The 11,674-nt window shown below is 46.4% G+C and overlaps 1 protein-coding gene across 5 annotated transcripts in view; it reads left to right on the top strand.

Annotated features, from left to right (window-relative positions):
• The window catches only part of LOC118508235 (active breakpoint cluster region-related protein), a 35,980-nt gene extending 24,306 nt beyond the window's left edge, over positions 1 to 11,674 (top strand). For all 5 annotated transcript variants that reach the window (XM_036047847.1, XM_036047860.1, XM_036047853.1 and 2 more), the window contains 9 exons: positions 3,784 to 4,423; positions 4,491 to 4,810; positions 4,886 to 5,072; positions 5,134 to 5,760; positions 5,970 to 6,470; positions 6,542 to 6,928; positions 7,237 to 7,406; positions 7,505 to 7,894; positions 7,973 to 11,674. In XM_036047847.1, the coding sequence (XP_035903740.1) occupies positions 3,784 to 4,423; positions 4,491 to 4,810; positions 4,886 to 5,072; positions 5,134 to 5,760; positions 5,970 to 6,470; positions 6,542 to 6,928; positions 7,237 to 7,406; positions 7,505 to 7,894; positions 7,973 to 8,156 (3,406 nt within the window). In that variant the 3' untranslated portion in view covers positions 8,157 to 11,674. The remainder of the gene's footprint in view (positions 1 to 3,783; positions 4,424 to 4,490; positions 4,811 to 4,885; positions 5,073 to 5,133; positions 5,761 to 5,969; positions 6,471 to 6,541; positions 6,929 to 7,236; positions 7,407 to 7,504; positions 7,895 to 7,972) is intronic.

Below are 11,674 nucleotides of genomic sequence, written 5' to 3' on the forward strand. Positions count from 1 at the left end.
CTCCGAACTGTTCGGCTGAATTCCAGTTTGAAGCACGCGGGGCGCATACGCTAATGCGACATTGAAAAAGGGAATAACATTACTGTATTTTGGAGGATCGCATCGGATCGGAGTGCGGACAGAAGGGTCATTTTTATCAGGGAAAATAGGGTATCGCTTTTGATAGTTTTGGTAGGAGAACTGTCAGAATTGTTGTTTTTCAACTATTCTATAAATTTTGATCACTGTCTGTAGTAGTATTCGTATCTGAAAAAAATCTTATTATCTGGTTTGCACCTATGTCTAGCTATCAGATACTAGCTTCCCATCCAGAGTCCAGATTTTAGAATGGAGATTCAGTTAAATTGCAGGCTCCCGACTGGAGACTTCAAGACTTCGCTGTAATACTTGTCTAAGACTAGTTTAGTATAGACTCCAGTAGGCCTACTAAGAGTCTCGCTATGAAGTTTTCCATTCTGTACGGTATATCCGCGACTCGGTCCGGTAGGCAAGGTCTTCTCCATCACAAAACAGTCTCATTCACATTCCATATATTGTATCAAAGAAATGTTTCACGTTTCATATATTTTTAGGGATAACGCACCGGGCAGAGCTATTTCTGCTCCCTCGCCGAAGGCCTTCCACAAACCAAGGCCCGCGTCGGGTTTGTGCTATTGCCACGTTTGCTTCGGTATGCTTATGCCGACGAAATAGCTATCCACCACACCATCACTAACTTGCACACGGGGTAGGCTACGGATGAGTAGACCCGTAGCAGCAGCAGCAGACAGAGCACCAATGGTACCTATGGCCCAGTGGTCCCATTTCCTTCGAGCGCTCGCGGAGGGTCGTACGATTACCACGGCTAATTGGGGCTACCGTTTGTTTCGTTTCGTAGCGCGCGTAGGGAAAAATCGAAACGAAAAAAACGCAGATGCTGCAAATTATGCGCTCTGCAGTCTAGAGCGCGCGCGCGTGTGTGAAAGAGAGCGCGAGCGATCAAGATGGAGTTAAGAAAGAAGAAGAAAGAGGCGCGTGGGGGCGAACCACCAGAGCCGGTACTGATCGCGGGGAACTGTTTCCACGCTTCAAGCCAAGCGTTTTGGGATATGAGATTCGTTCCGCTTCCGTGGCCGGTTGGGCACGTTGGGCAGTGGAGACTTCCGTCGCGTCTTCGGGCGCATACTTCGCGGTCGATGGTGTGGGCGGTATCCCGTATTCGGGAACTGCTTCGGTGGCAAGGCGGCAGCCCGGGAGGAATGCGCTTTCCGTGTGATACTGGGTGTGTAGTTGTAAGGAAAGTTTCAGTTTTCACCACGTTTCCAAAGCCCAACGACACGACGAGAGGAACGAGATTCATTATCTCAATGTACCATTAATTGAGGATAGAACAGATTTACTTGTTATATGATGGCTTTATTTTTGTTTTCCATCTCCCGATCGAACCAAATCAATTTACGCGCACTTCAGCGGGTCTGGGCAAGAGTTTGGAGCACACAACACAATACTCCAGCCAGCGGGGTTACAGGTGTGCGCGGGAATAGAGATGATGGGCTGAAAAACTGTGGAAATTTGTCTGTCTTTATTGCCCTTTTCTGCTAGACCTTTTCCCTGATGGGCAGGTTCTTGCGCGGCCGTGGCTTTGTGTTGGTGTATTAGTTACCAATTGGAGCACAACCGAACCGATTGGAGCTGATAATCGGACGCAGTCACGCGTTGGTCGTTTTTTCCTTCATTTTAAGGAGGGGTTTCCCTCCCCACGCGGTTCTCTTAAGCATAATCTAAGCTGCGGAAATGCTGCGTTTCGTTCGATTTGCTTTTTTGTTTTGTCTTTGTCGGGAGAAACACTTGCAAGAAAAACAAGAAACGGAACTTTGGTCTCGCAGTTCTTCATCATCGAAACTTTGAACGGTCCAGGAGTGATGTAGGGACTGTTCTGGCCATATCTTCACATTTTGATTGCTGGACCAGAATTAATTGGTTTGTCAGAGTTTTATTTTGTCTACGCTATCCAATTACTAAGTTCCTGGAATATTGGGATTAACAATGTTTTTCTTTTTATAATTCTAGGTATGTTTTAAGCCGGGAGGGCGATCCGGTGTTGGAGGTGACATAGGCCCGTTCTTTATACGGCAGGACCGGGTCGCAAATCCCATCCGGACCGTTCTCCCTTAGTGAGGGCTGCCTACGTGGTATCTTTAAGTCTAGTAAGCCAGAAATGGTAGGCTTGACTTAAGAGGTCATTAGGCCAAAGGAAAAGTAGAAGAAGTGTGCCTTAAGCAGAGTCGTTATTTCAGGACTCAAATAGGTTTTGCAAGACATTTTGAATTTTCGGGATGAATTTATTGATTCTCTTGACTCCCTCATCAGTATATAACTGCCCTTAAAGTCCCTAACTCTTTTTTAAAGGTATCAATTAAACATTTAAATACTTAAATCTGATATGAAGTCATCTTCTTTTCTTCTTCTTTGTTGCTCTAACGACCTCCTAGGTTATGCTTGCGATTTCTGGCTTACTAGACTTAACGATACCACGTAGTTGGCTGGTCAGTCCTCACTACGGTCCTGCCGTATGAAAAACGTCGCCCTTATCGCCTCTACCACCGGACGCCCCTCGTCTGAAGTCATCAAGGACCTCATTAATGATCTATTTTTTATGCACTGCATGACTAGAAGTTCTGATATCCAGTTTTCTCAGTTTCTATAGTTCTATAGTCTTCAACACTAGGAACTGGGACTAATCTGTGTCCTATAACTTGAAGATCTCTGAAAGGCGACTATAATTCTGTATGAGAAGAGATGCACGGGAACCTGCTCGTACAGGAAGCTTCCAATCCAGTTTCTTTATTTACGTTTAGAAATCTGTTGTTGATTTGAACTGTGTAGCTTAGTCATACCAAGTTTGTTTATGTTTGCGTTCAGTCAGGCGGAATATCAACCCGGCTCGACACTTGTATGTCACATTGAAACCGTCCTCCGCGCAACGCTCTCTATCGCATCTTATCGAGGCATCTTCGCTTTTTCGTTTCGAACAAAACAAAGACGCAGCAAAAAAAAAAAAAAACCTTCACAATAACCAGCCCAGCATTCTTTTTGTAACAAGCGGGAAGCTGTACACGGGCCCCATGTTTTTCCCAACCTACTACACCTTCTATCGCTCCCACACGAACGGTACGAATCGGCGGTGCCGCCAGCAGTTGTTGTGCCCTCCGGAATTGATTTCGCGCGTTATAAAGGGTGAAAGCGTGAGAAGCGTGAAAGAGAGGCTTACGCTGATGTGTTTCAAGGGTGAGAAAAAGAAGCTAGACGGTGGCTGGCGCGTGTGTGTGTGTGGCTGCAGTTTAAGTGGGTATAACGGATGGCAAGTGCGCAAACCGCACACCGAAATTAACGTAACACGCCGCGAACCCTCCGAGAGCGCCAACCGTCGAAACCGTGGCGATTGTGTTGGTGGCGCTAGATGCTGTCCTTTGCATTGTATGGTAAAAGCTGGAGCGATAAATATTCAAAAACTTTCGCCATGAAGCTTCGCCTGGTTGCCCTTCGCATAGCGCAATAGCATTTTATGCCCTTTGGGGGAGGGGTTTACGGTTTTAACCCCGCTGCATCTTGTTTACTAGGTCACTGGAGAGGAAAAAAAGTAATAAAAATTTAATTATTATTGAAACCCATCCATATGTCCATATGATTATAGTTATTGTCGTTATTTATTCAACAAATGTCACCATGTAACACACATCATCTTCTTTACATACTCATAATCATTACGTGACTAATGAATGTCTTTTGTTGCTCTGTTTGTAGGCCACCACCAAAATATGTGCGCCGTGCTGCGCCAGTCGAACCACCGACCGTACCCACGTTGGCAATGCAGAACCTACGCAACAAAGACACCGCGACCAGTGGCGGTCCGACCACTGCCAGCCCCCAACAGTCCCATTCCTCACCCGAGGCGTCCGGCACCCCGGAAAGTCCCGGGGCGAGCAGTTCGCTCGAGCGTAACATCAAACCGTCGGAGATCTACCGTCAGAAGTCGTCCGATTCGCTCGATGTGAAGCTTTCCGGGTACCACGAACCGGGCAAAGCACGTTTGCCAAAGTCCGACAGTCTCAAGTCGAAATCGTCCAGCACGGACAGTCCTACCGGGTCGCTGGGCAAGATGGCGAGCGGTGGTACGCCCGGTGTCGGCGTATCGCCGACCGGTAGCCTCGGCAAGCTGCCCACCAACATGACGGGCAGCAGCAGTGACAGTCCGACCGGGAGCCTTGGTAAGATGAACCAACCGCACCAAACGCCACCGTACGCTCATCCGTACCAGCAGCGGCACGGTACGGATGGGTTACCGCACGTCGATTCGAAGGAATCGCTTGCGTCGACGGGTGGTGGTGGTGGTGGTACGGGTACGATCGGCAGTACCGGAGCAGTTGGTCCCATCTCGGAGCGGGTAAATAATGAAGCCACCCGAACCTTACTGCAGGAACCGTATTAACGAATGATTCCTCCCCTTCCAGATTAAGAGTTACGAGTCCATTTCATCGCTCAGCTCGGACAGTATGCGCGCTAGCGGACAGCAAAGTCAGAAAGACCAGGAGCACTATTACGATACGGTGCCGCTCGATAACAGTGACGGTGACTACGTGTACATACAGCCGGGCGGTGTCGGTACCGGATCGACGTCGAGTCGGGACGATATCTCTACGGTGGAAAATGCAAGCACGCTACTGATGCCGTCGCATCCTCGTAGCCACAACAGCAGTCAAACCAGCGTTCAGCTGGAACCAGAATCTCCTGGACGAAGCAGCAATTATGTGAATATAGAATACTTCATCCAGTGAGTTGAGATATATTCGTAATTTAAACCTTGCCATAAGCTAAGTAATCATCGTTACGGTTCTTTCCACCCCAGCTCCAGTCAGAACAATGAGAATCGCGGCAGTTCGATTGATAGTGATGGCGAAGGCGACGGTGGACCACCGGTACTGATGCGTGCGATCTCGGCGGACACGGACGCCGCTAGTGGTGGGATGGGTGCGGGAGTATCTCCCGGCATCGGTGGCACGCCAAGCGGTAGCAATCTGTTCCGCAAATTATCGGTAAGTCGCGGCCCGTGGCATTTCTACTCAACGCAACATAACGTCCCATTTTGCTGCACAGAACGCAAATCGAGACACGATCATCCGGCGCATCGTTACCAGCATCATCACGAGCGAAACGCTGTACGTGGAGTGTTTGAACAAGATGAAGCAGTACATGAAGGCGATCCGGGCGACGCTCACCACTTCCCAACCTGTGATATCGGAGGAAGAGTTCCAGACGATCTTTTACAAGATCGAGGAACTGCACCAGGTGCACAGCGAGTTCCTGACGGAGCTGCAGGCACGGCTAGCTACACCGCACGATGCGACCGCACCGGATACGGGCGGACTGTGCGTGGGTGAACCGTTCCGTGCGCTGGCCGGCCACATCCATCTGTACGGTGCGTTCCTGCACAACTATGGGCGTGCGATCGATACGGTGAAGATGTGCAGCACACACAGTCAGCAGTTTAAGGAGATTGTGTCGAACATCGTGTTTAAGAACCAGAACGAGCAGAAGCTGTCGCTGGAGGAGCTGCTGCACAAACCGGTCGCGCGCCTGCAGAAGAATGCGCTCGTGCTGGAGGATCTGCTGAACCAAACTCCCGAACAGCATCCGGACTATCATCCGCTGCGGCAAGCGTCGAAAGCGATACGCAACTTCCTGTCGGAGTTTAACGTTGTGCAGACACGGTCCATGTTCCCGGTAAGTCATTCAAGAAGGTTTGATCGAGGCTAGATAATTGAAGCTCTCCAAGCGTTGGTCTCATGACATAAGTGATGGGAATAACCACTCAACAATGTGAGCTAAATCAGAGTGAATGAGTAAGACTCTTCGCATCGACCAACCTCTGACACAGTTTGCTCCTCACTACACTATATGCCTCTAATCTTGTCTATCTCACCATTTTCCAGAGCGACGATAAAGCCCTCCGCCGATTGGTAAAGAATTCCTTCATCGTCGAGCTAGCGGACGGTCACCGGAAGTTGCGACATCTGCTACTGTTCAACGATGTGATCGCGTGTGCGAAATATAAAGCGGTTGGCCGTACCGGGGACCGGAATGGGTTTGAGTTTGAGCTGAAATGGTACATACCACTGCGCGACATTCTCATCTGCGAAGAGTCAGCAAATGATCCGAAAGAAACGAGCCCGATCAATATTGTGCACCTCAAGTCGCAGGCGTGCACCGTGCGTGATCAAATCATGCTCGACGAGAAAGATCGACCGGGGGGTTCAAGCCGGGCCGGTGATAAGCACCGGAAGAAGCTGGCCGATCTGGAGGCGCAACTGGTACTTGCGTCACCGAATCTGGTGTTCAAGATCGGCAATAAGGCGACCGGCAAAACGATGACCTTCTTCCTTAGCTCGGATTTCGAGCGTACGCAGTGGATTGAGTCGATACTGTCGTTGCAGGTAGGTGTCACAAGTTAGTCAGTTTGTTTCGATTGTAATTTGCTAATATCCTTCTGCTTCGTTTCGATCAGCAATCGTGCAACCTGCCCGGACACATTCCAGTGCAGATTTATGATCTGCACGCGTGGATAACGGCATGCCAGTCGCTCATCAAAACCGAGATGGGTTCCTACCTGATGCGGAACGCGCGGGACGAGAGTCTGCTGGTCGGCGATCTGCATCTTACGATACAAGGGCTGAGCGGGTTCGATCAACCGTGCGATCTGTTCGTGTGTGTCGAGATCGACTCGTACGGGCACTATTTCCGCAAGGCGAAGACGAAGCTGGTGTGTCGCAGTGCAACGCCGCAGTGGAACGAATCGTTCGTGCTGGAGCTGGAGGGTAGCCAGAATTTGCGCATTCTGCTGTATCAGGATGACGTCCAGCGTCCGATATTACGTGCGAAGCATATCCTTAAAGTGAGTATTTATGTGTATTCGTCCACTTTTAACGGTTTGCTGGACTTCGTTGAAAGCGTCTAAGTTACTATTTTGTGGCCAAGAACAGATTCGTAGGACAAAAAGCTCCAACAATTTCTTGAATTATTTTAGTGTTAGACTTTCTGGGGTTTTCTATGTCAATAATTCTAGTAAGCCAGTAATGACAAGCAGGCCCTAAGAGGTCGTAAGGCCAAAGAAGAAGAATTGCTGAACTCAAAACCTTTCAAAATGTTCCTGTGAAATATGTGATTAATAAGGCTTATTTTTTGCTTGCTTTCCATTTACAGCTAAGCCGCAGCTGGATGCAGGAAACACCCACCAGAAAGGTGCTGCAGCTGTCGGAAACGCTCAGCATCAGCACGATCATACGATTCGTACCGGGTGAGGTGACATTGCGCCGGGTACCGACCTCAAAGCCGGGCGCACTCTTTGGTGCCAAATTGCAGCAGGTGATCAAGTAAGTGACCGGGATTATCCGGGATTGTCTCCCCCACCCCCCCAATCGCGCTAATATCTTGTTTTCTAACTCGCCGCAACTTTGTTGCATACTTGCAGGCGCGAAAAGCGTGACATTCCATTCATCGTGAGCGCGTGCGTGCGGGAGGTGGAACGGCGCGGCATGACCGAGGTCGGCATCTATCGCGTGTCCGGTTCCGCGTCCGACGTGGCCAAGCTGAAGAAATCGTTCGAAACGAACGCGTACGAGGCGGAACAGCTGCTGAAGGAGGTCGACATCCATTCGGTCACCGGGATACTGAAGTCGTATCTGCGCGATCTGCCCGAAGCCCTGTTTACCGATCAGTATTATCCGAAGTTTTTCGACGCGTTCAACCGCCACTCGAACCTGAGCGAGGGTTCGCGCATCCACGAGCTGCAGCGCATCTTTGCCGAGCTGCCGCAACCGAACAAAGCCACCATCAATCTGCTGCTGGACCATCTGATGAGGTGCGTTACGGACAAACTTGAGCTAGCTTTTTGAAACAGTTGCCTTAATTCTGTTCTCGTTCTTTTCTTTTTTTTTAGGGTACACCAGCAAGAGATCGAAAACAAGATGTCGCTGCACAATCTGGCGATGGTGTTCGGGCCGACGCTGCTGCGACCCGGCCCGAGCGCGACCAAGCAGAAAGATCTGCTGGAATCGAGTACGGCCGACGTGATGACGCAGGCCGGTATCCTGTACAGCTTTCTGCAAGCTCGTCTGAAATAATCGAAAAAAAAAAACCGAAAACTCCTAGCAGAAAGCCAACAGACCGAATGATGGCGTCCAACGTCGATGCAAAAAAAAAAATCCCGAAGGCGCAGCCAAGAACTGAACGAATTAGTTATTTCCGTTGCTTTACAACACACATTTCCGTTTCGTGGTGGACTCTTTTGTCCTCCCTCACCCAAGAAGATAGACAGACGAGGAGATAGAGAGAAAAAAAGCCTTTCCGATAATTCTTTCTCTCGCTCGCTCACAATCATTACTGTATTATATGCGTGTGTGTGTGTGTGTGTGGTGGAAAGATGGTGGTATAAGTGGTGTTTTGCACCCTTCTCTCGCTTTGTTTGTTAAGTGGAAGCACGTGGTTTTAGTCATTTCCGGTACGAACAGATTTCCCAAAAACCCACCCAACCCAAGCAAATTAGGTTCGTGACCAAGGTACGGCTGATGTGCTAGATGATGTTTTATTACGAATGAAAGACTACCAAAATGTTTGATGTGTGTGTGTGTTTGTGTGTGTATATGTTTTTGTTTTATGAATGTTACACTGTTGTACAACCCTAACAGCAAAACAATTCCATACATCCTCTCTATACCTTGCCCGATATATGTTTACTACTACTACTCTTTAGTAGTCTTTAGCTGCTGCACCAAAAAAACAAAAAGAATATGAGAAGAAACAAGCAAAAATAGTATTTAAAATTAGTGAAAGAGGTAAAAACGCGTCAGTACTCTAGCCAGGCAGCTTTCTTTCCCCCTACTCCTTTCTTACCGAAACAGCCTTATCTGCTTAGATTCATTTTTCGATGATAAGGGGATTTTCTTTCAGTCATTATTTTAATGTTAAAAAAAATCGACTAAGATTAAGCTTATTTAGACATTGACGAGGGGGTTTTATTTTTTGTTTTGTTTCGTTCTCTGCATTGGCCCGTTTGCTTGTAGGTTAGGTTTAGGAAAGTTGCTTCAAAAGCAATCGCAAAAAAAAAATTCTCTCCTATCGATTTAGCCGTCTTGGCGTGTATTTATTTCCGTTGTCCGTACTTTAGTCGGAAACCCGTACCGGAAACGTTTGTGTTTAACCGCTACCGGCAGTGCCTACGTGTTTTGTCAGATGTTTAGGTCTGTACACACAAGGGTTCTGGGCGGAAAGCCCAGGAATCATAACGACTGAACCCAAACAGGAGCCGACTGCCTATACCCCTTCTCCCTTAGAGCTGTAGAAGAATATTAAAACACAACACGAAACCAAAATCAAGATCGACAATTTTTTTGGAAGGAATGCTAGTTTCGGCAATAGAAATTTTATGTCCATACATTTTGCTTATACCTTCAAACTTTATCGCCCTGAAACTGACTACACACGAGCGATTCGAGTTAGTACATATTTTTATGTTTCGTAGCGGTGCCTTACATGCCGCACAGTCGTGCAATAACATCGTTGGCTCTTTAATGAGTGGTAAATTTATTTTATATTTCGAGTTAGACGGCTTGACGCCGTATTGACAAATGAGTGGTTAATCTTAATATAATAATTCACTTGCGATTGACGCATTTGGTGTATGGTTGAAAGCCTCGTAATTCTAATCGTGGAAAGCAATGAATTTGCTATGATTACAATACCCATTCACAACATCTTGGAGTAACAACGATTCCCGATCCAGAACCCCGAACACGAACGAACTACCAAGGTGGTTCGACGAGTTTAGGGAATGGGTATTGTAATTGGTCTACAGTCGCTTTTATAACCTTTCTATTCCAAATTTGGAAGATAAGGATCTATTATTTGCCTAGTTTTCAGGCTTCATTAATTTTGAACTTATCACACGTCCGCTAAAGATTCTAAAGAGGTTGCTCTTTAAAAATTTCTACCCCGAACGGACGCTTTCCAATGACACAGTTTGGTGGCGGCTGGTCAAATTGCTAGTGGATTTAGATAGTTTATCGCAATAACGCTTTTTTTTCATCGTGTAGCATATTGTTTACATGTCGTGCTAGTTCCACGTAGAAAACTAACGTAAATGTGTAGGGAAGTAACGTTACTGGCAGGATATGTACGATTTTGACAGTTGTTTTTTCTGAACAAAATTATCGACGAATCGATCCTGGATAACAAACAGTGGCTCAGCCAATCCAATACTAGCGCCGAACGATTTTAATACGATTGATTTAATCTTCGGTTTAACGATTTATTTTTATATCGTTATTTTCATTACCTTTAACGATGTCGATTTAACTTCAGTTTGAAGTTTTTCAGTTCAGTTCCTCACTCTCACTACGGGGAAACGGTCGCGGTTTGATCCGCGGTCGTGTTGCCGTGACAAGACCGGTGCCACTATCGCCTCGCCTCGTTATTCGGCTTTTGTTTAACTCCCGAAACCAGCGCTTAATGCAAGGAGGTTGAATCAGATTTATAGGTAGTGTGAGTAGACTTCGGCTCCTATTCGAGTTGCTAGGTGGGTTTTCCACTAGATCCCGTGCATCCAGACCTCATTCGAGATCATTTTGTTCGAAAATATGTGCGTCTCCTATTTCCGTTCTGTGGTAACAGATCAGCAACGGTGGTGCGGGCTGTTTGCTGACCTAATGGTTTAGCTGGCCAAACCATCAAACAATGCTTTCGAATAACCCAAATAGCGTGTGCAATCCACTTGTTTTTTTGTTGTTGTAATGCTTCTTTTGCGTTTTTTTTTTTTTATCATTTTAAAATATGTACCCAGGAGCAAACGTTTGCACACAGGTTTAGAAAGTTTAGAAAGGAAGAACAACATTCCAAGTCAATCACTGATGAATATACCAACGATGATTAAAATTAATTTTGAAATCCATAACATGGCGCACATACACACGGAAACAATTGGGGGGAGAAGTGGACAAGCGAAACGACACACACACACACACACATACATAAGATCAGGGGTTGAGCGAAAGAGAAATAGAAAGTAATGTGATCCCATTAAAATAAAGAAAACAGAAAAGCATAAAACACAACTAAAGAAAAAACTGCTGAAACGAAACGCAATCTTTATACAGAACGTATATATATATATTATTATATTACTTATAAAATGGGCAACTATACATATATAAATATATATATATATATATATACATAAAACATAGTTTTATACATAGACATTATACCTACAAAACAAAAAGCCATTGAGATATCGCAAAACACACACACACACACACACACAATAAAATACATTCACTGGCAAAAGTATTTAGACAAATTCGAATGAACCTCTAGTGTGTGTGTGTGTGTGTCAAACGGTGATGATGATGAGCACTAGGAAACATCTGGCAAAAATCGGAAAATGAGCATGGTAAGGGGTTTGTTGAACTGGAAATGATAGAGAGTATGTCGTTTCGGGGGTGAAAGAAGGAGGAAAGCGAAGAAAAGGAAAGAACAAAAGAAAAACATTCAAAAGACGCTCGTACATTTAAACAGGGAACACGTTCATTAACCTCAGCTTAGTAACAACAGTAACAAGGAAAAAAACAATTAAGTAAAAAAACAA

This window comes from Anopheles stephensi, chromosome X (genome assembly GCF_013141755.1).
Source record: "Anopheles stephensi strain Indian chromosome X, UCI_ANSTEP_V1.0, whole genome shotgun sequence".
Lineage (NCBI taxonomy): Eukaryota > Metazoa > Arthropoda > Insecta > Diptera > Culicidae > Anopheles > Anopheles stephensi.